Source organism: Symphodus melops (genome assembly GCF_947650265.1).
Source record: "Symphodus melops genome assembly, chromosome: 3".
Classification (NCBI taxonomy): Eukaryota; Metazoa; Chordata; class Actinopteri; order Labriformes; family Labridae; genus Symphodus; species Symphodus melops.
The window spans coordinates 10673403-10700472 of NC_136693.1; the positions used below are offsets into that span (position 1 = coordinate 10673403).

General features: G+C 42.4%; 1 protein-coding gene across 8 annotated transcripts in view; it reads right to left on the minus strand.

The window, feature by feature from the left end:
* The window catches only part of cbfa2t3 (CBFA2/RUNX1 partner transcriptional co-repressor 3), a 41982-nt gene that overhangs the window by 9443 nt on the left and 5469 nt on the right, over positions 1-27070 (minus strand). For 4 of the 8 annotated variants that reach the window (XM_079339152.1, XM_079339148.1, XM_079339153.1 and 1 more), the window contains exons 2-7: positions 8460-8615; positions 5584-5825; positions 5305-5394; positions 4359-4540; positions 1892-2175; positions 1125-1210 (exon numbers count right to left, since the gene is read on the minus strand). In XM_079339152.1, the coding sequence (XP_079195278.1) occupies positions 1125-1210; positions 1892-2175; positions 4359-4540; positions 5305-5394; positions 5584-5825; positions 8460-8615 (1040 nt within the window). Of the gene's footprint in view, positions 1-1124; positions 1211-1891; positions 2176-4358; positions 4541-5304; positions 5395-5583; positions 5826-8459; positions 8616-8729; positions 9430-23600; positions 24722-27070 lie in introns of those variants that run through there. The other 4 variants (XM_079339149.1, XM_079339151.1, XM_079339154.1 and 1 more) reach the window with 3 other exon arrangements.

Here is a 27070-nt window from a genome sequence, read left to right on the forward strand (position 1 = left end):
TGAGATTTAGGTTTTACTTAATTCATTAAATGGAGACATTTAACACTGCTCTGTGTAGTGTAAATGATTTTGCTTCAAAACTTTAAATGAAGAAAATTACCTTCACAGAATTAAAAAAAAAGGAATTAACTTTGCAAATGTAATTCTTCAATCCATTAAAATATTGTTTTAAAAAGCTCCACATGCCTTAAAGACAAACCCCATTCAAAAGAAATAAAGAGCTGTAAAAATACATACTTTCTGACTCATACCACCAAACAGATGTGTGTGTGTGTTTGCGTGTGAGTGTGACCGTCTGCCTCTGTTCATGGATTGTGTGTCTATCAGTGAATTTCAATGTCTAAGAGCATTACAACAACCATAATGTAACAGCTGGGCTGCAGATGAAAACATTTGAGCCAATTTCTTCCACCCTTCTGCTTCGTTCTCTGCCAACTCAACAGATTTCCTCCTCTTCCTCCCCCAGTTGTAAACAGTGTCACTTTTTTCCATAGTGCCCTGTGATTTCAGTCCCGGTCCGGTCCTGCTAAATAGGTTTAGCATGCTTGACATTCAATCCATATCCTTCTTCCCATTCATCTTTCCCTGTCTCTGTCTCTGCCTCCTTTCCTTCTCCTCCTCCCCCCCATCTGAGTAAGCTATATTTATTTCACTGAAGTGTTTCTAATTTGGCAGGGGTCCAGGCCTGGCCGGTTCCCTCCATGACTGCAGCTCTTGTCTCAGCTGCTCTCCCCAGCTGGAGCTTCTCTCTGCTGGGTCCCGAAGCTCCATCTGGGGCCTAGTTTTCTGTGTGTGTGTGTGTCTGTCTGTGTGCATATGTGTGTGAATATAGTGTACATGAGTTTGTCGTCATGGAGTTGGGTGTGGAGAAGCAAGGTGTCTGTTGTAAATTAATTGCACCCTCTTAAAGTCGGCCGTCTTGTCAACTGCTCAGGCGGCTTGGACAGAGGCTGTTCTGTGTGTCAACAGTACCGCTCTTTGTCATCTGTATCCTGTCTTTAGCACTACAACTTACTTTAATCCTGTGATGACCTAATAGCTCTTTTGTTGAGCTGTTTTATGATGTTTATGACTGTAACAAAGATGTGGTTGACACCTAACAGAGAAATCAAGCTGATACGTACGTTATCAAGGTGCTTCCATTCCTCCGCCCACTCTCGATCTGTGAGACGGTGGTCAATCACCTCCTCTTGGCGGGTTCCGTGCACTGCTAAAAGACATTCCCAAAGGTCAAACTAAGCATTAATAGAGTTTTATGGGAAAAAGCAATTCAAAACCAGTGCAGTGTCCAAACAATATTTGAAAAAAACGAGTGCTTCTTAATGGAAACTGGCCAAATGTCTTACCAAAAACCAAATCCTTACTTTGACTAAGTGACATATTAATCAATCTGTCATAAGTAAATAAAACAATATGATAAATCAGGGAGATTGGTGCATAGCAGCCTGTACATAAAAAAACATAAAATTTAGCAAGATGTAGCCAAACCATTAATTAAACAAAAGAGTATAACATACAGATATAAAGCTCTAAATGTGATCCTGATAACTATGTACTGTGTAATGATAGTTATCTATATAACGTGATTAAGGATTGGTCTTGTATGCCTGTGCCATAGCTAAATGTCTAATCAGTGAGATAATTGGACAAAGAATTTCCCTATCTTCTTTTGGAAAAGCAGAGGGACAGCATACATGGTTGCCACAGTCTTAGCACATGGGCATGTATGGCTGTGGTCTTTATTTAGACACACTGTTACAAGGATTATCACAATGGACAAACAGCTGGCCTTTGTCCTCTACATTTACCTACACACACGCCTGACTACATAACTGAGAACTGTAGATCCATATGTTCGCTTGACCCTGTGAATGCATTGCAGCTGTCCTACCTGTCTGCCGGTGCCTGTCTCGAGCTTCGCGGTGTTCATTATGTCTGTATGCATCTCTGTATTGGTGTGCCAGAGCCATATCTTCTAGTCGGTAGTGCTGGGGTCCCATTTGGGGATTTGGTGGGTGAGGGAGGCCGTTTGGAGGGTGTGTGGAGAGGCCATTGGGAGGCGGATGAGCAGGAAGACCTGTACTTGGACTGAAGCGTTGGCTGGGGCTGATGGTGCAGGGTCGTTTAGCTAGGTGCTCTGGGTGCATGCCATCTCTGTCAGAGCTGTCTTTGGTCCTGTAGAGGAGGACACCAAGTGGATTCAAGCAAAAAGTCAGTTTTTTTCCCGCTAGCACATTATAGCATTAATCCACTGATGTCCACTGAAAATAATTCAAGTTGTTTCACATAAAAGCTGCAAAAATCAGAATTTGTTTGGACGCTAATGTAATTACCCTCAATGAAACAGTATCAGCAGCAGATTTCTGACACCATGTTAATGTAAGAAGAAAGATAATGCACTTTATGAACATCCTTCTTTATCCGTCTTTAGCTTGTTCTGCCCTCGCCAGACCACAATGAGTAATGTGAAGACTGTAGGCTTGCCTTGCCAGGCTAAAAATGCATTGCCAAAGCATTACTTCATTGGTTTGGGAAAAACAAGCCCCCACAAAGAGCTAGCATGCCTTTAAATCAGATCAAGAGGCACAATATGACTAAAAAACATGTCAAACTAATGAACAGATCTGATTAATTTCACAACACCCCATTGTATGAGCCAATGTGTCTGTTAAAAGAAAGTATTGCCTTGATTACGAGTAAACTGTATCCATTCATTAAATTTTACTAAACTGTGACACCATGTAAGGTAACAACTGGGTCAACTCAAAAGAGGGAAAGATCTTGAAATCTGAATAAACAGCTGAGCTCTAATGTTAAGAGTCTGTCAAAAACAAACAAAAACATATCCAATGCTCTAGTAGAGTTGATTTTTTTTGTAATGGTTACAGTTTCTAGTGAGCTAAATCTGCATTAGAAGGTTCTAACAAACAAACAGAAATCCTTCCTTCAAAATTCAACAATTCCCATATTGCTTTTGCAAACACACACAGGCTCGGGCATCGCTAACACGCATGCATGTTTCCCTCCTGAGAGCTGCTTGTTGTTCAGTTACAGTGAGGCAGCGGCCCTGCACAGCTGTACGCCATATGTATCAAACAAAGCCAAGTCCAACTGTACACCATGCATCTCAAGCTCTTAATCTGAATATCCCTCAGCCTACTCTTAGATTGCAAGTATTTCTCCCTCTCCCTCCCACCCTGCTCTCCGGCTTAAGGGGCAATATGGGCTGAATGCTGTGTGTTTGGCAGATGTTTAGTGACACTCATTTGTGTCTGTTTACTTGAAGTGAGTGAGTGTGTGTGTGTGTGTGTGTGTGTGTGTGTGTGTCTGCGTGTGTGAGTGTGTTTTCAAGCCATCTGGACAGTTTAAATGGGAGTGTTGATATAAATCTGTTTAGCTGGATGGCAATAGGCAGGCATTCAGATAGAAATCACTCTTTATCATCCTGGGGATCAAAGGCGAATAAATGCAGCGCTGCCCAATGCAGATGACGGATGCGTGTGTGTGTGTGTGTGTGTGTGTGTAATCATATTTATCCTTTTATATTTGTTCATGCCGGTTATACTCGTACACATCCCTTGCTCTAGTATCTGAAAAATCATAGGAACAGCTGGCACAATGTACGCCTTGCCCCAGCAGGACTCCTGGCCTCTCTTTCCCCTCACTCCCCCTCCTCTACGAGTTTCGCCTGCTGTTTATAAACCACAGATCAGGAGGCAGAGGTGTGTGGATTACAGTAAAATTGCACATTCAAGCTCCAATTTCCAGTCGCATCCAAACCACCACTGCCACCACCAGCAACCTCCCACCTCCCTACACCAGCGCTTAGGATGTGCTCAGTGTTACGGTCAGCACATCACCATCTGGACACTTCCCTGACATATGGTAAGCTGCTGCGAGCTTGCAGGTCAAGCAGTCAGAGAGGAAGAGAAAATGTGAGAGAGGTGAAGAAGGATAGTACCAGAAAAGACAATGGAAGAAAATGAAATGTTTTCTAATTCTCTCTCTTTTTAGTGGGATTAATAAAGCTGAGCACCAGGATGAAATGTGGGACAAACCAATTAATTGATGCTGAGGACATCTACTGTAATTCACTCCCTCAACTTCTTGGTCTCTGTTTTTTTTTTCTCTTTTCAGACAATCTTTGTGATTTTCTGCTCTGCTTTTATCTCACCCCTCCCTCCCAGACAGCTGGCAGACTCATCCTGGCATCAGGCTGTCCAGACTTCCGCCTCCCTCACGGAGGATTTACAGACTCCTCTTGTCGCTTGGCATTTCAAAATACCCTGAAATAATTCATGCACAACACTTTCCGAAGTCTTTTTCATGTGTTTTTCTGTGTTTAATACAGATGCTACCTATCAGGGGTCCTCCTTTTGCCGTGCTCGTTCATCTCTAGCATGATCTCAGAGGAGTCGAGGGGGGAGCTGGCGTTGGCGTCCAGGAGAAGCTGCTCGTGTTGGGCCAGATACTGAGCTGGAGTCTGCTTTGCCAACCGTGCACAGTGTAGCAACTCTCTCTGCAGCAGGGGCAGGTTTGCCTTTGGAGGTAAAAAAAAACGACAAAAAAACAGACATCTCAGGATTAGGAATACAATAACTTGTTTCTCGAAGGATGTAGATTTATTGAATTGATGTACATTGTGATGAGAGTGCTAAATGTATAAGAGGTGAGCACCTGATGGTGGAAAACAGATAAAAGTAAAAAAAGAAGAAGATTAGAGCAAGTAAAAAAGAAAGTGATAGAGACAGGATGAGATAAGACAGGTCCCCTGACACGTTCCTTTGCCATGTCTCTTTTGCTCTCCCTCTCCAGGGTGGGCTTATGTGTATATTGTGTGTGTGTGTGTGTGTGTGTGTGTGTGTGTGTGTGGGAGTGGGGGGGGGGGGTGGGGGGGGGGGGGGGTGGGGGGGGGGGGGGTGTCAGTGCTGTCAGTGCTGTCAAATAGCTCTCTCAGACCTGCCTGGTTGATATAACGTAGCTATTGCTGCAATGTCCCAGATGTGGAGGATCATTGCACACCAGGGGGTCTGACACACTCACTTACACTGCTTTCGATGGACGTCCACAATCACATCCCCCCTATTTTCTGTGCTGAACTGCACTGAACTACAACTGCAGTATACTTCTATTAGTTAGACATCAAAGGTCTCCATCCTTGCCACTATAGGAGCCCTTTGCATTTTGGAGCAAATTTAAAAGGAATGTTCACAAAATCTCCACCCATATGCTGTGGGAGAAATCTCTGTGCTTGTCAACTGAAAATCAACTACAACAAAATGTCAACTACGCATGAGTGGTTACCTTTAGGAAAGGAATGACAAATGGCCTCAGAGGGAAGTTGGTGGCCTCGTGAAGTTTGGAGTGAAACTCTTCAATAGTGAGTGTTGAGTTCTGAAAAAAACAACAAAGAAAAACAAACAGACAGAAGACGCAGAAGCTTGTTAAACAGTTTAAGAGTTACCATGATAGCCATATTTCCAGCAAAAGAATAAAAGATTACATTTATTTTTTGGTTGTTTTATGAAATAAATATTATTTAAGGGCATCTTCAAGCGTTCCACATGTACAATCACAACGTACCACCAGGCCCAGCACCAGGCTGCGCACTCTCTCCCCGATCTCAGGCGATATGTCGTTGCCAAATTGCTGCAGTGTGGTCAGAAAACGCTTCAGTTTGCAAAGTTGACGGGCACCGCAGGCTGGCGGAAGCTGCTGGTTGGAAAGCGAAGCGGTCGAGGACATGGCCGGCCCATTACTGAAGCCGTTAGGAGTGGAGGGAGCACCATTCAGTGATGTAGGAGAGTGGCTGCTCCCATTCAGCACTGCAGAGAAACAGACAGAAGGCTATATGAAATGGGTCAGTAGATTTTGGAGGGGCCTGGGGGGGCGTCTAACAAATCTGGGGTTGTGATGAGGGAAGAAACAGTTATATTCTGCTTATATAGATCTGCATGGTTAAGATTACAAGTAAGTAAAGCACACAGTTTACTCTACATCTGCAATACAACGCACAATGTTACTTCAGGAACTTTTTTTTGCCTGTTTCACTGAGCACTGTGTGTGTGTGTGTGTGTGTGTGTGTGTGTGTGTGTGTGTGTGTGTGTGTGTGTGTGTGTGTGTGTGTGTGTGTGTGTGTGTAGGTGTGTAGGTGTGTGTGTGTTTGGAGTAACTTCAGCTGCCTCACAAGTGGTACCATTTGACTCCCTCCTACACCCCCCACCCTTTATCAGCCTGTTCCACCCTGGTCCTCCTCACCTTCCCCCCCTCGCTCACTCACTCACTCACTCACTAGGATACAACTATAAGAGGAACTTGTTAAAGAGGTGCCAAAAATAGGCCTGCAGCCTGTGTTACTTTTATTTCAATAGCAGGTGTGTAGCTAAATCTGGCCCTACACATGTCCACCAGCTGAAAGTAGCTTTGCAGCTCAAAGGTTCAGAATAGACTCAGCATTCACACACACACACACACACACACACACACACACACACACACACACACACACACATATATAATCACTCGCATATTCTTCCAAATGCAGGCACAAACAAAGTCACAATTACACAGGAGCTAACAAACCCACAGTTGACCTTTACCCCATTTCTATGTTTTCACAACTGAGCCACGGGCTTGCTCCTCAACTTTTTGTCATCTCTCCTGTCTTGTGTGGTTCATATAAACATTTGTAATATTTTTTGTAATTATATATATATATATATATATATATATATGTTTATACATCTGTTTCCTTTTTATTATTTCACTTCAGCAGTTTATTGTATGTGGAGTTTATTTAAAAATAAAATGGTTTGATGATTTTGGTACAGTATGTAATGTGTATTGCCTTGTATTTGTCTTTTGGGTCCTGTTTTCTATTTATAGGTTTCAAACATATTTAAATACAGGCTTGTATATTTTTGTGGGAAAGAAATGCGCTACTGCAATAACAAACTCAAAGCAAATAACACTACAGCTGCTTACTACTTGCACTACACACATGGAGTAAGAAATGTTTGTACCTACAGTATAATGAAAGAACTTTATACTTTCATTATAACAGCCCATCCAAGCATTTAAATTGAGCATAGCATCCAAACTATGATTTTGTTGCCAATGCAGAAGCCTCATATTTTCAATATGTATTGGCAAGACCCTGAAACGTGCCATTATGCACTGCAACACTATCTCCTATGCTTATACCTGAAAACAAACAAGTCCATACACAACAGAAAAAGTTAGGATCCTCTCAGGCATGCATGTTGTCAAGTCAAGCGCCTGAACACATATGGACTAACCCATGTGATCCAGACAAGCAGCACTTGTGTTCTGGTTTTAGAGCGAGGGAGAGGTGCAAGGAGAGAGCTGCACTGCTGACTATCTACCACAACAGGTGAAATAACATGGCCTGTCATTGCTATATAGGGAAGAAAGTAGTCTACACACTGTATCGCCACCCTGACTGATGTCCCTTGAACCCACCACCACCCAACCAGCCAGCTGGTAAACAACACACACACACACACACACACACACACACACACACACACACACACACACACACACACACACACACACACACACACACACACACACACACACACACACACACACACACACACACAATGCCACAGCCGTGCTCGCACATGCGCTCAGAGACACTTGTCCCACTAGCAAGGGCATTCTACGCACCAAAGAAAAACACACACACACAGTCACAGATATATGCCTGCTGAGACACACCTGACACAAGTGACTTCAACACTTGTCACCCAAACAGGGAAGACATGCATATTTGGAATTTCTGTCCCTTTACACAAGCATACAAAGTGTTCATGACAGTTGGCCTAAAAGGAACAAATGACAGTGTAGTTTATAGTTGACAGCTTCTGCGGAAACACAGAGGTGAGAATATTTGTGTCATTTTTTAACTATTCATGTGCAAATGAGTTTTCTAGCGTCCCATGCTAAATGTAACATTTTGTACCAAATTTTCAAGGAACTGTAGTTGCATTTGTTTTGCTTTTATTTCACTGCATGCCCCAGCTTAGTTCAGTTTTATCGTTTAAGACAACATTTTTGACCGGCATTTGACCTAGATCAGTCATCTCTAAGAGATGAATTGTTTGCAATATTGTAGATACCATCTCTCTTGAATAGATATATATGTCTTTCCTCTCCAACGCTTACAATCAAATGAAGAATTACTGCTTTTGGTTCGCTGGTACAACATGCCTTCAAATGTATGTATTTCTCACACCTGTTTGTTTAACTACCTGCTTCCATGGCTCATCATCACAAAAGAAACACAGAGCTAAACAACAGTAACATGTGTTATGTTTTGTAATGTATTGATTTCTAGATAGATACATGATACTATTAGTTTCACTTGACCCTATGAAGCTGACTTGGTGTGTCATCAATGTGAGAATCAAGTGGAAAAAAGAAAATGTTCTTACTTGATTTACTGGTAGTTGGTGTGTATGAAGCATTGCGATTGGTTGCTTGGCTGACTGCCGGGGGTGGAGGAGGCATGGTGGGTGGGGTGGACCTGGGCTGGGTTTTCACATCCGCAGGTGAATCTGGCATTGTTCCAACCTTCTGCACTCTGCTACCTGCAAAATGATAGAGGAAAAAAAAACAGAGATGGTTATAATGTTGGAGCTTCTGCTTGAGTTTAAAAAAAACTATCAAAGAGGAGACAGCTGGTTAAGAAGCAGAGCACTGACATTTTCACCTGGGAATCATCGATTGTTTCCTTTTAACCAAAAGCCCAAAAGAAGACAAACAAATCAATGCAGGGTGGAAATGAATCCAAACTTGTATTGTGTCTCTCCTGTTGGAGATTCATGAGCCTGGGAGACATACAGTAACACCTGCTCACCCGCTCAGCTGCTGCTGACTTAGGCCCCCCCTTCTTTCTCTCTCTCTCTCTCTCTCTCTCTCTCTCTCTCTCTCTCTCTCATGAACACAGACTCCGAGCAGCTTTGACATCCCAATCAGTGCCCCTCCACTGTAACCTCCAGCACCCAGACACACACGGACACAGATATTCCCATGCACACACTCCTCTCCGCCTGTCCCCTCTTGTCCCCCAGTTCAGACAGCCGGTTTGACAGCTAGTGACAAGTGCAGCTGGATCTGCTGCTGTCCGTCACCGCGTGGACCGGCTTTCAGCAAAGCTCCATCCTGCTACCAGAAGCCTCCCTGTCCTTAGCCAGACACCCTGCCAGGACCCAACAAGGCAAGGCCGGGCTGTGTAGCATGAAGGGAATGGATGGTACAGCGAGGGCATTCGAAGAAAACATGACACGGGGTGGATGTAGGACGACCACAAGCATGTGTGAGGACTGCTGCCTTACATTCTGTTTCTGTGGCACAGCCTCATGAGGTCTATATATGCAGTTTGTCTTTCAGAAGAACACCACCTTGCACCATACTGCATGCATACACCCAGTCAAACGAGACACACACAACACAAATATGTCTATTATTTAGCAAACTGAGCATGTTGACCATCTTTCTGTATTTCAGTCTGTCCGTCAGTGCAGCTGCTGGAACTAGAGCTTCCTGCAATTTAAACCTGAGCTGAGGGTGTGATGACTTGTGCAGCCTGTGAGAAGATGGTTTTAGCGTCTGTGTTCATGTCCATACCTGTGAATGGAGTGAATTAAATGTCACACTATGCATTGAAAAACAACAACATCAATATGTTTCATGGTTTTATATGTTAGTTATGCAGTTCTGTGTTTATTTCTGCTATGGTATAGAAGTACCATTATTAAGGGTGATAAACAGCATTCATAATAAGTGTACACAGAGAGGACTGTCCTCTATGCTCTAAAGCAAAACAGTTGTAAATCACATTCTAAACACTATGTGGTGTTTATTAATTCCATTTGTCTCCATATTTTCCTTGTCTGTCTTTCAGACATGGCTTAATTTATAACAGGAGAAAATCTGAAACAAATTTCCTCTTATATCTGAAGCCCTTACAAAAAAATTTAATTCACATTTTGCAGAGTTGCTCAGTCTTCTGCAAGTGACACAGGAACAGAGATAGTAATTGTTCAGTCAAGAAACAAAACAAATCTGTATAAAAAAATAAAAAACTCCTTGCAGACTTTTTGACGCCATTTTTTTCCAGGCACACATTTCTGACCCTCTGAAAAAAAGCTGTTTCCCTCTTAGGAGTACTGACCAACTCATTGGGAACCACTGCTTTATACTGCGATAAAAATAACACAACAATTACTATTGATACCAAATATCCAAATCCTCAAACGTGTTTATACTCTGACAATAAATGTTTTAACTAATTTGTCAAATCACTCTCAAATGACTTTCCAGCTTTACTCTTGGTGATCTATTATGGATTCCAACGTTTTCCCCACAAAACTCCTGCCTCACTTGGCCCGAGTATTCACCTATTTCTGAGAGCGCTCATGTTGACGCGTTCAACAGCTGGTGTCTGTATTTAAAGAGTGCCACTCTGGAGTGTGCTGCATGAGGGCCATTGACACAGTGATCCTCAAGAACACGAGGGGCACTCCACTGTTTGCCCCATGCCAGACGCTCTGAGCATAAACACACAAGGTTGTAGATAGAGGCAGATGGGAAAGGTTGGTATAAATAGATGCAGCTATTCTCTACATTAGAATCCTAAACACACAAACAAGCTCTTGGTGCTGCTGGATTGGCTAGCAGCTTCCTGTAGCGAGGCAGCATATGTTTCAGAAAAACTCCTTTTTGATCAAATGTAAATGTAGCAGTGTTTACAATGGGACTTTCTAGTCCTTGCAAAGAAATCCTAACATCCACTGTAATAGCCATGTGTGTTAATATAGTTCCACCACATGAAAAATGACTATTAAAGGCATGAAGCTTCATTCAATGGAACAGATTTATTTTTTGGTTTATATATATATAAACCAAAATATATATATATATATATATATATATATATATATATATATATATATATATATATATATATATATATATATATATATATATATATATATATATATATACATACATAAATAAAATTATAGTAATAGAAATAATTCTTTAAAATACAAAAAGAAAAGAGAAACATTGACTTTACAGCACACAACTGCACAAGATTACAGCTTCACAACCTGGATCCAAATAGGATTAAAAAAAAAAAAAGCTGCCATGACATTATCACATCTTTATAAGAACAGGAAAGGAAGGAAGATGAGGACAGTATAAGAGGACCGACAGTCAGTCTGTGTGTCTGCTCCTACTGTGGGATTATAGACAGCTGTTTAATCTGACCAGCTACAGGGAAGGGGCACACACATACACACCATACTCGGGATTTTACTTTTAATACATTAGGAAGTCTACTAGGTCTGCCAACCCATCTGTGTCCATTTGTGCTCCTTTTGTGCTTTGTGCTGAAACAATCAAACTAAGGAAAGTATAAAATAGAGAGACTGTTCCACCAAGTAAAACTGACCTGTAGCTAAGGTCCACTGCTTGATCATGCTTTTTTTCACCACACATTTTTTTTTTATTTAGCCATTTCATAATCATAGTATATCTGAGGTTTTGGATACTTTGTTTTTCCCCAAACTGTCACTATTCAGTGTCATACAAAAAGAAAACAATAAGATGCAATCATTGCCTATCTCTCTGCTTCTCTCCGACGATCTGAACAGCTGTATGTCTGCACATTTGATGTAATTGGGGCTAAAAGATTGCTCACCAAAAGAAACAGTATGCAGCCTGAGTTCTAAAAATGCTCTCTGTCTTCCACTCTCTTGTGCCATGATGAAACAAGATGCAAAGCAATTCACCAAGAGACACACCAAACCACAGATCATGTGCTGCACGGTTGCACACACACTCTCAGTGGTGTGTGTAACTTTCTAAAGACATTTTGGGGTCTAATTATGGATTACAAGACACGTGACATTGCTCCAACTCTCAAAAATGAACACACAAGCTTATATACCAACAAATACCATCATGTGATGACAAGCCATCAGAAGGTCATTCTGATGCATTTTGATCTTATTTCACATCGGCCATAATATGACCATGTGTTGGTTGTATGCATTTGTTTGAATGCAAGTTTGTGCGTGCCTCTACTGGAAATACAGCTGCAACTTATTAGCTTTAGCTAACCGCTGCAGAACAGTCCCCTTAAATCCCCCCCCCCCCCCATATTCAATCCCTTGTGCTCCACAGAGACTCTCCTCAGTGACCACATAGCCTAAAAACTCTCTCTCTCTTCATCTCCCACTCCTTACATCCCTTTCTCCCTCCCTCTCTCCCTCCCTCCCTCCATTGCACTGTAATTCCCCCAGTCTCCAGGAATGCTGTTGTTTTTAATTTCTCCCAGCTGCTCTGGCTGGCTGCCCGGCCGCCTGCCTTCCCACATCTGTTCCCTATCAGGCCGCTGAGGAGTCCACACAAACAGAGCCTGAGCCCCTGGCCCCCAGCCTCCCACCAGGCCTTCATTTCAAAACATGGGGATTGTAGCCTGGTGCCCTGGACCTCAGACTTAAGGATACAGCATCCATAGCAACCTCCACTTTCATACAACCAGCCTAAATAGCATTGAAAGAAAAAAGACTGCCAACCTCAGTAGAACAAATCTTGATTTGACCTGGAGCAATCTACAAAACATTCTTTTTTCTTTCTCTGCACCTGATGGTTCTGTATTTTGCCATCCAGTTTGTTATCAGTGTGAAGTCTGAACACGGGGAAAATGGGATTGTGAGTGTGAGGGTGTGTGCATTTGTCAGCACCAAGGCTGCCTCTGCAGACAGATCGTAGACTCCACTTCATCTTGAGCTGATTTAGAGTTCAGAGGCTTTAAAGCTCTCACTAATGACAGGGTGGGAGACAGGCCTGTACAGTGAACGCACACACACACACACACACACACACACACAAAGGCACACATACACAGATGTACGCCTGATGTCTGCAAAGTTTGCTGTATGCATATGTTCATGCTGTGGACACAAACACATAGTTTCCCCTATGTTACTTGAGAATCCCTATGATAGTACACATGCAGCGCCGGCTGAACAAACATGTTGAACAAAAAAAACACAAACAAAGGAAGAGGGGCGGGTGGAGGAGTTCTACTTATTAATGGCTGACAAAAGCCGAGTTGTCTTTGATCAGATTATCGTCAGCAAATCAATGACGAGTCACTGGTTTTTAAACTGGCAGGCAAAACAAGGCTAACTTGAGGACAGACAGGGAGAGAGGATGGATTAAAGACAACGTATGCTGAGCCAGAGGTGCTAAGGGTAGAGGAGTTGTTCGTCTGCCTCTCTGAGCTGCAGGGATCCTGTCAGACAGTGCTTATTTCTGTGAATGCTGTTATTGATGTAATTGTATTGAAGTTCTAGCGACCATCTGTTCTCCTCTGGGAGGGCCTGGCTCCTCTCGTCGGCAGTGAAGTGGTTATGTGTAGCATATCACTGCTGCCGACGTGCTCGCAGGAAAAAAAAAACAAAAAAAAAAACTTCCTTTTCAGATTTTCCCAACGGCTGCTAATAAAATCCAGATGCGAGACTGGAGCCGTTTCTGTCTTGCTCGCTCATTGCTCCCACCTCCTCCTTCTCCATTCTGTCCCTCTCTTCTCTTATTCCCTCCTGTCCTTTTACATTGCTAATCATTTATTTTTCTCTTTTCATTTGCCTCTTCTCTTTTCACTACGCCCGAACCATCCATCCGTCCTCTCCCCCTCTTTCTCTGCAGCCACTAACCCAGAGCTATTCCTAAATAAAGGAAAGTATTTGTGACATTCAGCTGAGGCGGCTGTGCCAAGAACAACTCCCCTGCTAGCCAGACACATCTGGAGTGTGTTAGGACTGCACTGGGCACTGGTACCAGCACCGGCTCTCGCACTACACACAGCAAAGGGTCACAAATTCTGGATACTACAAATTAGACTGCATTCAATTTCACAATGAAGACCTTGTTGTTTTGAAAACTGTAATCCTAGTTGCTTGCCAGACAGCCCGGCAGCTGTATGCATGAATCCTCTGTTGTATTTCCTCAGCAGCAAGAGAGGAACATAGTTTTGTTCATAATAGTGCAAACACATGAATACTTGCATGTATTTTGTGTCTGCACGTGATCTACATTTGGGTGCCCACATGTGTTTTGTGCATCTACATGATTCTGTTTCTGTATCGCTGTGTGAATTTGTGTGTGTGTGTGTGTGTGTGTGTGTGTGTGTGTGTGTGTGTGGCTTCAGGGTCTCTGTGTGAGAGGAGTTGAACACCTGAACATCAATAACTGTCATGTGGGCCACCTGGGACCCCATAGCCAGCTTGCACCATAGGCACACAGCCATCACCAGCACAGCTGCCACAGAGAGCGGAGGGGAGGAAGAAAGAGGCACACGCTCAGCTATACGAAGAGGTGACTGCGCATATACATGAGGGAACAGGTCAGAGAGGCAGACAGACGTGAGCAGAAGGATTTACGTGAAGCTGCTGCTCTGCATGATAACTCTTTGTTCTCTCTTGTCTACATCTTCCTTTCCTCGTCCTCACTTTGCCAGCTGAGAGCTCATCCTCAGGCTGTCACGTTTCAGAGACCTGACTTTTATTCCTTTTTCTGACAAGCTCAGTAGGTGGGCTCCATCAGACATGTCATAATCTAACTTAATATCCTGTTCACTGGCTTGAAAAGAGCACTTCACGTGACTTCACTTATGGCTGTGTGCAAAATCACGCTACTCTGACTTGTTAGTCCATTTCATGAAACGTTTTAATTTTGTGGTGCTGTGCAAAAGTTCAGTAAAACATGATGAGGCCATAAATAATGCACTTAATGTGTCTCACAATGCATTGTGTGCAGAAAGGTACAAAATGTCGGTCAATAAATGGTTTAACCTCAGAGACAAAACAAGTTGAAAAGTAATCTCACTATATAACCCCCTTCATAGAACTCTACAAGTAATGAGTAGGGAGAACAAGTGAAAACATTAATTTCAACACACCTCTTTTCTTTTTATTATCTGGCCTGACTAATTCCAGGAGGTATTGCTAAATTTCAAACCCAAGTTGAACCTGAGAATTGAAATTCAAGTTCTGTTTTCATGTCATTTATTTCTGACAAGATATTGCAATCAATTGGCTCTTTCTAAGATTACTTTTTTCTCCAACTGATAATTGCATTATCGACGGTGAATACTTTACATGCATGCTTGCACACACGATTGGCAGAGTAAGAGAGAGAAAGCATGCATGTCCTAATGAATAACATTTGAAAACAACCACACCTGTTTGGTTTTAGAGTTCTGCTGCGTGACTTGAATATAGTAGATCGAAAAAAAAACATCTGGTTTTGGTCAGGAAACAGAACTTGTGTATTAAAACTTCTATAGCATGAATAGGTTTACGGGGGGGAAAAAATCGAACAGGGTCTAAAAGAATGAATGAATTTGACAGACACAAGTGTCTGCACTGTTACTGTAGCTGCTGTAACTGTGTGGCAACGATGAATAAAGTATATATCTATAACTGCTTTTCCCACTTACAGGATATAAACAGTAGGCCATACATATATTAGCTATATTTAAAATAAGCGCCAACAAAATGATTTTAAAACATATTCGAAACATGCCCCCCCCCCGACAGACGATGTTTACAGAAATGCACTTCCATAAATACACTCCCTGATCCAAACACCTGCAGCCTCACCCAGCACCAATTAGCTCATCAGGCTTTTAATTACTCCGTTAATTGCATACAGGCAGCATGAAGGGCAGCCTGGGAATAGGGCAAGGGGAGCCTCAGGAGGACCCAGCCTGACAAGCTTGACAAACAAAGAAGAGCTTTTCTACTAACAGCAGCCTCACCATGAGCGAGCAAGCGGCTCTTGAGGCTGAGAAGAGAAGACAGTACGACAGGAGACAACCGCTCCAAATGCCTCATCAGAAGCACTGTGAGTGACATCACTTTGTGTTTGGAGCGCTTTGAGACTATGATCCGAGTCACAAGAGAGGCGAGGGAAAGCTGAAACATACTGTGGAGGAGAAGTTGATGCGGAGAAAAAAAAAAACATGTGAAGAGAGTTATGTGTACATCTGTGAACAGCTACACTACATCTGGATTAGTTCATATTGGTCATTGGAGGGGGGGAGGGGGGGTGTGTGTGTTAGGATTGGAGCAGCGAGTGAAAGGAGAAAGCGTGGGAATGTCCTGCTGTTAAGTTTAGGCCATGTTGGCTTATTGTATTTGTGGGAGAGTTGGGCTTGAGTCTTCACAAAGTGACCTGTCTGTCACAGAGCTCTGCGATAACACAAACATCCTCTTAATCTAGAACACACACGCACACACACACACGCACACACACACACACAGAGATGTCACTAAACTGCAGTTTACAGAGAAGCAAAACATGCATGAAAAATGTGTAATCAAGTATTTCTTTGAAATGTATTCTGTCATATCTAGCCAATCTCTTTATCTATTGATCATATCAGGCTGTCCACCTGTCTGTCTGTCTCTCTCCCTCATAGCAGATGTCCCTTCCTTCCAGGAGCGCTGTTTGAGGAGGTGTATCCAGGAAACAGTGGCCGGCGCTCACTTCCTGTGTGACAGGTGTGCGATAGAGGCCTGACAGCTGCTGTCCTGCTCTCTCTTTCCCCTCTCTGTATTCCTGCTTCTCCCTCTTTGCAGCCAGCTGCAGCCAGAGAGCAGCTCTGTTTGTTCTTACGTCACTGCTGCTGCTGCTGCTGATGATTTATGGAGTACAAAAGACTTAGATTTGACCCTGGCAACACACAAACACAAACACACACACACACACAGCATCTATGTCTTTCCTCCTTATGAACCCTGACTCTTTTCATGTTTAAATGAATAGAGGCCTGTCTTTTATTTTTTCTTCCTCCTCCTATGCTTTGTGCGCCGTTAAATACCTGACACAGAGCTGTCACTTACAGCAAAGATAGGAAAATAAACAGCAGATTAGTCATTCTCCTGCTTGTTGTCATGTGTTTCATTTCATTTCAGTGTTAAATGTCTGCATCTGTCACTCTGAAGCTGTCAGCATTGACAAAACTGTCTGTATCCTGAACTGCTCTCTGTAGCCTGCCAGCACTCTCATGCCTCTTCATTTGGCCCACAGGCACAGCAACAATAGCTCCTGACATTAGCCAGGCATGGCCAAGGTGTTCTGTGTTATGCTGTAGCACCCCATAGGTTTCACACGCACGCATATACAAAGCAGAAGGGGGGGATTTATGTGACAGGTTAGAGAGAAGCTTTGACAGTTTCTCCATTTAGCCCACGGCCAGCTCATGCTGGAAGCTGCTGAAATAAATACCAGCTCCTCCTCTGGGACACAAGCCGACTACGGGACACCACAACAAAAACAGAGCGAGCGGGCGAAGACAGAGAGCGACTATGGTGCCAGTAACAGTGATTATGTGAGCTAATTGGCAAATTAAAATGACCCACTGTCATGTGAAGTAAGTGGATGGCAAACAGTGGTACAATGAAGTACCTGCCTTGGGTGCATTGTGGGAAGTTTGACAGATTCTATTACAATAAATCAGTGTACGAACATTTTAATTAATTTCTTAATTGCCTTCATTAAAAGTTGCAGTCGGCTATAGAAAGTTTTAAAATTTCCCAAACGTAACACACAGAGCTTCTGACAGTCTTAAGGTTCAAATTTAAACAAAGTGTGTTTTCGTACATAAACCACTCATCTGTCTCAGCACCCTGGTTAAAATCTTTTCTTGGTGATAATCCTTGAATGAGAGTTTAGGAGTTGCTCTGAGGATTATATGTGTTTTTGTTTTTCTGTAATGTTCAGAAGATTAGTAGTCTTCACTTTGATTCTTATTCATATTTTGCGTGTTTTTCAGTTGTATAGTCGTATGCGAGGAGATTCAGGGTCTTAGACTAGGCTATTAAACCACCATGCATTGTATGTGTTGTTTTTTTACTTTACCGCCATTCTGTCACCATCATTTTGAAATATCAGCATATCATATCAACCATTGCACAGCATTACGTTCTTTTAGATTTTAAGATCTAAAACAAGCCTCTGATGTAGTTTTGTAATGTACTTTGTATTTGATATATAATTGGCTATATACAGTAACTATACATGGGTATATGTTGTTTTAAGAATTCTTGCCCAGGGGTCGCCGGTGGCGCAGCGGCAGCCACGTATTGAGGCACAGCGGCAGCCACGTATTGAGGCACAGTCCTCGCGCGGGCGGCCCGGGTTCGCGTCCGGCCTGTGGCCCTTTCCCGCATGTCTCTCCCCACTCTCTCTCCCCCTTTCCGACTCTATCCACTGTCCTCCCTCTACAATAAAGGCAAAAAGGCCAAAAACAAAACTTAAAAAAAAAAAAAAGAATTCTTGCCCAGGCAGATACAACGACCTATAACAGAAACTCTGGTCTGACAGTTGTGTTGTGCATGGCCTGTGTCAAATAAGGTAATAAACTACACTTCTGTCTATATCAAACGACCTACTGATGTTCATAGAGACCTCTCCTTTGGTCATAATTCACAGAGGTCGCAACACTTCACTAATAATTTGATCTATCTCTGAGGTTCTACTTTAAACATTGAGTAAAAAGCATCAAACAGCAGCTGTACACCCTGCTCAGGCTACTGGTGACTTGAAATGCCAGGTGATAACTCGCTCGTCTGCCCTTTAAAGCATCAAAAACATCTCTGACTTCCTCTCTTTGTACTTCAAATACATTTGATTTGCTAAAATAGTCCATCTTCTTGTGAAACTCGCACTTACTGTAACACAGGCCTGACTTTAATCTCAAGGGAAAGAGTTTGTATGTGCCTAGAGAGAGAGCGAGAGAGAGAGAGAGAGACAGAGGAAGGAAGGCTGGAGTCGAGATTAAGGTCTGTACAGCTAACTGGTAACACAACGGCACTCAGCGGCTCAGCCTCCCATTCGAAGAGAGACGGAACCATCTGTGTGGCACAGGATCTGTTTCCAGGAGATAACGGCTTTTTTTAATTTCACAAATACTGTACACGAAGAGAGAGAGAGAGAGAGAGAGCTGTGCTTCCTCTCCAATCTCTGCCTGCATGCTCCTCGCTGGCAGCACTTCCCCAGACATCCTGAGAGGACTGATTTTAAGTCGAGGCCTTAATGAAGTCAATCTGTGTTCCTTTGTACATGTTTACTCCCCACGTGTGATAAAAAAAAATAGAAAAAACAACAACAACCTTGCAGTCATGCACAAGGGAAGGGAAGGATTCTTTACATCAGGTAACATTAGCGATAGGAACTTCCCATTTTTTATTGTTGACCTGTTTGTTATGCCTGATGAACACAGAGCTCAGCGCTACTGTAGATTAGCCCAGCTGTTTCCTGTGTCTGACTCTGATCTGAACACACTTCCTACCATGAAGAAGGAAAGGGTCGCTGCTGGGAGAACGGGACAGGGAGGAGAAAAGGGGTCAAAAGAAGGACAGAAGTCAGTGGGCAAGTGGGGAAGTACAAGGTGAGGAGAGAGAGCAGGAGGTGAAACATGCACAAGACAAGGAAGGGAGGAGGAGGAAGCGTTTTCCCCCTCTCGTTCTGTAGCTGTCAGCAACGTTGTGACATTTGTTTGCAGTCGTATTCATGGGGGAGCGTTTCCGTGCAATACGAAATGTGGGGTCTTTTGAAACGCATAATTGAGGATGCAATTTGTCAGAGCTGTATACGTTGAAGTAATGAAGAGGCAATTCAACAAATAATTTCAAGAAATGCTCAGCCATAAATGAGTTTTCACCCCGGAGTGTCAGGTAGATTTGGTAGCACTTCACCTGCTATGTATGCATTGAAATGTGAAGAAAAGAACCCTGATAGTTCTAATGGGTGCAGGACAGAGCGGTGACTTACTAGCAGTGTAAGACTTTTGGATGATGCGTGTGTTTATTCTTGGGAATGAGATGCTATGTGGTCATTTAGGAGAGAAAACGAGGAAAAGAGTGATGTTTCACACACACTTCTGGGGTTTTTTACTTGGCCTCCACCCTCTGCTCTGCTCCCACGCTGTGGCGTCAGCAGGCCGGCCATCCAGCAAGTGTGTTTCTCATTCCATCAGATGTTGGGAAGCTGTTCGCTTCTCCGCTCTACTCTCTGACATTCTCCATCTCCCCCGAGAGGCTGGGCAGCCTTGTCACAGTAATGTCAAACACATGTGGAACAGAGCAGGCAAGAGCAGACCAACACACACACACATTCACAGACACACAGTGAACAGAGGATGGAGAAGGAGGCGGCCAGAACCACACTGGTCTTTCCCACTGTGTATTAGGGTAAACAGCAGTGAAACCATAGAGATTCAGCAATGGGATAGTCGCTTCATCATTCCCTCCATCCAATCATTTTCCCAAAGCACAAAATGCACACACTTTGAACTCACTCTAAGTGCATAGTGACTACTATACACTTAAAGTGAGAAAGCTGCTGTGATATCTCGCCCTGACCACAGAGCTACAAGAGACCAACCATCAAGACTCAAATAACCCTCTCAGCTTTTACATAATGTCTCCTCTTCCGTCTCCTCTTTAAAACAACATAGGAAATTAGCAGCCATGTTTTGCTTCTGTCATGAAAACACAATGAAAAGGCAGCTCGAGCAAGAACCATGATTTCACCGACAATTATGGCTTCCTCAGTTTCTGCTGTGTTCATACCAATGTACCTTGTTGGTACCTTGTTACTCTTGTTTTTACACTTCTCTAAGAGTACTTTCCCGGGCACTTTCTTTAATAGGACAGACAGAGTGATGGGAAAAGTGGGGAAACCTGCGACCAGTGCAACAAAGACTATGCTCATATACATTCAGCTAAACCAGTGCACCCTTATACTTTAATTTTGAACTATCTATGACCGCATGGGTTAATTTCAGCGTGTGTATGTGTCTAAAATCATTTAACTCTAAAAGACGGTCCTGTTATCGTCCAAAATGATGCATTTGGAGTAAAGAACACAAACAACACCTAACATCGACACCTTAAATAGGTTAGAGAGCACAAATAGGCGCCTATAACTTTTTTTCTTAAACTTCTTTAATGTTTGCAGCTTAAAGATGTCCAACATGTGATCACGACTCACATGGTTTGATGTCAGATATAACATATATTAATTTGTTTGCTGACCAACAGGAAGCCCTTATATTCACACACATGTAAACACAGCCCTCTGGTCTTGTCTAGCTTGTGATGGCCCAGGTGTGTGTGCTGTGTGTGACCACCTTACTGGCTCGCTGTGCACTCGCAGCTCCACCGCCCACCCAAGGCCATCTGCTCCACTCATTAATTAGGAGCCAGCCAGTTTCACCTGCACGTCCCACATTTAGATCACAAACATTTGCCACACACACATACCCACCAACCAACCAACACACACAGCACACTCAACAAGCCCACACAATCATACAGTAAACACAAGAGCTGAACTCACATCAGGTGCAGACAGTTTTTTTTGTTTGTTTTTTGTTTTTTTTTACCTGCATCAGATGACACAGACACTGACAGAAAAATTAAAAATAGGAGCGACTCGCATCTCCTTCATTTTTTTAATCTTCCTGGCTAACACTAAAAGAAAAAGAAAAAAAGAAAAAATATATATTTTTGATCCCGTTATGTTTAAGCATTAGTCATGATCTGTCTGGGATAGAAAATGGATCATCACAAAAGAAGAAAGGGGAACAATTATGTGATTCTTATTTTTATTTTTTTTTGTTACATAAAAACATTTTCCAATAGGTATAGAGGAGTGAGTGAAAAGGTGATTGCTGCTGGTTCCTTCATTCATTGTTGCAAGGTGGATTCAAGAAAATCTGTAAACAATAAAATGTGCATACTACTAGTAGTTTAGAGATAAACAAGAGGTAGGAATGAATAAGTCTAACTGCTCTCTTTTATTTTTCGAACATGTGCTGTTTGATTAATGTGTTGAATTGTGCGAATGAAAATGTGTTACAGCTTTACTGTTCGTATTTTGATTGTTATTAATATACTCTTATTTTCATTTCAACACACACTCAAGATTGTGATGACTCTCACATGTCGAATGCTGTCTCTTTTCTGATCTATCTCTTTTAAAGTCCTGCGGTATGTTTCCTGCTGTATATAAAATAATACATCCTATTCATGCACCTGTGGTCTATAGGAACTGGATAAACACTCTGGAGTCATAATGAATGGCCTGCCTTTTAAGAGAGAGCTACTTAACGATGAAGAGGGGACATCTGCTTGAACGGGCGTCCGGCTGGACCCAGCAGAGCGATTGGAGGAGAGAGGAAGAGATGCCCGTTTGTGGTGGTGGTGGTGATGGGGGTATAATGTGTGGTGAGGCAGGGTGTGTGCACTGCGGTTTCACCTCTGCAACCTCCCGTCCATTGTTCGAGACTATTATCAACTGTTCAATTATTCAGATGATATTTACCAGGGCCAATTATACAGGGCTGCGTCCTGCAGAGAAAATGGCCTGAGTGTTTTACTGTTGCACTCACAGGCGGAAGAGAGCGCTGCTGAGGCTGTTCAAGTAGGTGGGGGGGGGGAAACCTCTGGCTGACTTGTTTCTTCTCAGGGAGTGTCCCCCCACAGTCACCATGCTCAGTATAAATTATCCACCAATGTTTCCAGCTTTCAAATCAAATTTCCATTGTATTTGTTTTCTTTGGTTACCATGGCATTTGTTTGAAACACTTTAACCCCCTTCTTTAATGTCTCCACAAGTTGGTTCCTCTACAGTGTCATCAGAAAAGGTTTGTCTTGTATTTATTTTAATAAAGAAATAGACCCTGGGGATGGTGATGCACTATGATAGAGCTACAACAAGGTCAAAGGGGTTTTCAGTTCAGGGTAAATGTCTAAATGTATCACTTCACACACAAATACAACATCCATCTATACCAGGCGGACACCAAGTTCACAGAGACCAGAGATTTAGTGTCATCACTTTGTCTCAACATCATTTTGATGTGCAGCACAGACTGATGGGGCAAAACAACACATTAACTCAAAAGTCTCTCTCTCTCTCTCTCTCTCTCTCTCTCTCTCTCTCTCTCTCTGTCATTTAGCTCACCTCATTCTGTTCACTTCAAACTAACCAAAGAATGCAATTGTTATAATCCTGATTATAATTCTATCAAGATAACATAATATTTCTGTTTTCTCCCCAATATCTGACAGCTTTTTTGAAAATAAGATCAAATGAAAAATCTCTCTTCTACATGTGCATACATCTTATAAGCTTATATTGTAGATGAATCTAAAGAAATGTTCCTTTCCACTTGAAGGAAACACGTTTTTTTCCTGTATTTGATATACTAAACACTTTTGGGAAAACTATAATTTGGAGTGATCAAAAAGATAAAAAGAGAAACACAACAAGCTGCAAACATGTTGACCAGAATGTGTTAAAACTTGGGATAATAAAGCTTTGCACATGACATACGTTATTCCATAATGACAAATGTTCCGAAAGGACTTATAACCGAGTGTAGCCTCTTGCAAGCCCTCTCTGCAATGTGAGGGAAATGATTTCCAACAATAATAAACATAAGGTTTCCACATTATTTGCTCCTGTTTGCAGGTTGTACTTACTTTGTGAAGGTCGGGGTCAGGTTGAGGTAATTGTGGCGGTGATAATCCACACCGAAGATTTTCTACAACAGGTTTTGTATCGTCTCAATCCTCATTATTTGAAAAAAAAACAAACAAACAAAAAAAAAAAACACAAAAGGTAAAGCCTTTGCTCATACGTTCTGGAAGGTACTCAGGTGTTATCCTCCTCTTTCTTTGTTTTTGAAGTATAGAAAAAATCTTTAACTTTCCTTTGGGAGTTCAAAAAGGTTATCGACTTTCCAGGTTTAATAAATTATGAGGTATTTCTTTTCGCTCTTTATGTCGAAAAAGGAAGGATCCTTACGCACATTGATGTCTTTGGTTTAACACTCCGTCTTTTTTTGTCTTTTTTTCAAAGAAAGCAAACAGCTTCTGCTGTTAACGTTGGTGTGAAAAATCACAACTTGTCCCAGTCATGTAAATCCGCTCTCTTACGCACGTTAACCATCCCGGACTGAAGTAAAATACACTCAAAACTGCAAAAATGTCCACCTCGGTTTAATCAGACAAAGCTATGAATTGGTTAATTCAATATTGCTGTTTAAGTCTTCCCGTAAAAACGAAAAATATGAAGATGCGGCTCCTCTTGTCTGCAGGGTGCGTATTCGTCCAACTTTAAACCCTCATACAGTTCACAGTTCAGTTCAGTCCGTGCTGTCAGGAGCAAGTCATTATACATCCGGGGAGATAAATCCGGTTCTCTTTTCTAGTTTGAAAACAGTTTGTGTTCAGCTTGTGGACTCTTAACGGCACGTTTCTCTGTTTCCTCTCCTCTCCCTCCGACGCGCCGCCAATCGCCGCCGTCCTGCCTCCTTCACAGGCTGTTCGGAAAGGATTCACTTCTCTCGGAGAAAATGTCAATCAGCTTATATTTAGCTACATCTATCCCGTAAATGATCAAATTCGTGTTTTTCGTAGTTGTATTGTCTTCAGTGATGAGTGGAGCGAATGGGCCCACTGTGCGCAGCAACGCGGCTCTCTCCTCCTCTCTCTCTCTCTGTGTATGTCCTCGCTGTAGCCTTCTGTCTGCGTTTAAACACCATCTGGAGCTCCTAACCTCTCTCTCTCTCTCTCTCTCTCTCTCTCTCTCTCTCTCTCTCTCTCTCTCTCTCTCTCTCCCTCTCCCGGGTACCATCAGAGAGAGAGAGGCAGGAGTTGGCAGCCCTTGTACAGGAATCCTCTCTAAATCGAAGAAGATCCAATAAAAACCCAAATTACTCAGAAAGAGCTACTGGTGCGTTCGTTTACTGCACTTTATCACGGAGTGTTTCCAACATTAAACCATATTCTGATAGAAAGTTGAAATGTCTAGCTATCTCAAAACCAAAAAGAGCATACAATATCTTAATGGAAATTAGTACTATTGTGTAAATCTGCAGCCTAAAACATATAGTTTTAGCCTTTCCATTTATTTTAGAAAGCAAATCAAATCAAACGAGCTGAGTGAGACAGTGTTGCTGTTCCGCTGTCTGCCCGTGGGGGCCGCTGTTTCCTCAGATCAGGACGACGAGGACAACAAGAGGGGCAGGGAGCACGACTGAATTCATGAGACTGCAGACTATATTTGACTCATTTAGCGTGGAAAAAAAAGAAAAAAAATCTGATAGAGATGTGAATCATGAGTAAACAGAATAGCTTGTAAAATGTGTAAAGTTCCCTTTGAGTTGTCATTAACAGTCAGGTACATAGATGGATGAAATCGTGGCGTCCTTTTGTCACGATCATTAATGCTTCGTTTTTACTGCTCTGCATACATAATCTATTTATTTCTTTTTTATAGTGTTTAATAATGTGGCATTTTTTTCTGTTCTATTGTGTGTAGGACATATTGAGGATTTAATTGTTTTGAGGTGACACAGATGTCAAGGGATGACAGATAAGGCTTCAAAAAGCAATTACTGAATTTATTCAAACATTTTTAGAAAAGAAAAGAAATCAGAGAAGGTCCATCAGATGTTCCCAGTTTACAGAGTCAAGAGTATGTCTCTTGAAAATACTTAACTTGCTTGACAAACAGTACATGACATGAGTTAGTGTTGTAGTCAAGACCACACTATATTGAGACAAGACATACCTGAGACCAGCGTGCTCCGAGACAGAGAAAAGACTCTAAATATAAAAGAAAAATCATAATGCATGTAGTGGGCATGTCAATTAAGAGTGTAACACCGGGAAGGTTGCATCTGTTACCAGGGGATAAAAATCAAGCCTTCTTTACTGAATGAAACAACTATCACCTTGTTTTTCCCTCATTACCTATTGGACGGCGTTTTCCTTCTAATCGCAGTAATGACATGGAAAATAAGCCTTTCAGTGGTGGTCTTGACCTGTCATGATTTCAAATGTGGAGTCCACCCACTCAGGAAACCGAGAAAAGACCGTGTAAAAACGCTTCAGATTACAAGACGAGACCTTCAAAAAGTTTCTCAAGACCAGTCTTTAAATAAAGAACAATTTCTAGTCTACAACACTACCTGAAATTTACTTATTTCATTATGTTACAAAATAAGCAGATCCTCAAAACTAAAAGTTAGACATTGACAATGTATGTTCCTTTAATCAAAGGTGTGTACAATAATTATTGATTAACATTTCTCTAATTAATTTTCTTCAAATTAACTTATTTAGTCATAAACTTTGTGTTCCAGCTCCTTTTCAGACAGACTTCTGCCTGACTTTGGGGCATTAACAGTATTAAACCCCTGCATTGTAACCTTCATAGGTAGGCAAACACTGAGAAAATGGCAGGTATACATCTGGTTCGTAAATAGTGAGAATTCTCCACCTGTCCACTCTGGTTTGTTAGCCCCTTTACCCAACCCACATGCACTCTCTCTCCCTCTGGCGGACACACACACACACACACACACACACACACACACACATAGCCATAGAGGGGGACAGAAGACAAAGCTGACACCCTCCTGACCCCTCCCGTGTCTACAGAACAAACAGAACCAGCTTGTAAAGTACACACAGACAGCTGCTCTGCCCTGACTCTGGTCTCACCAGCCTCGCCATGCAGCCTCCAACACAAACACTGCTCTCATATAGCAGGGAGGACATGTGAAAAACTGAATATGAAAAAGCATGCAGGTGGAGGCCCTAACACTCTTTGATTGGATAGTAACAGTTGAACAAAGGAGCAGAAAAAAAACTTCAGCTAACTTAATCGATTTTGTTCAAACCACTTTCGGCTGATACAGGGAAGCTGCAGCAGAAAACATGATCGAACACACAAAGAAAAACACACCAGCATTACACACATCCGCAGATGCCTGGTCCATTATAAGGTCGGCCTGGTAGAGGCAGTGTGTGTAGTGTTACATTGAGGAAGTGCGGTTGTCTAGGAGATGGATGGAGTGTTTATGTAACTCACTATCTTTATTTTTTTTTCTCCTTCAGAGTTATGGCCCTAGGTGTACACGTGCAGGTGTGTGAGTGTGTGA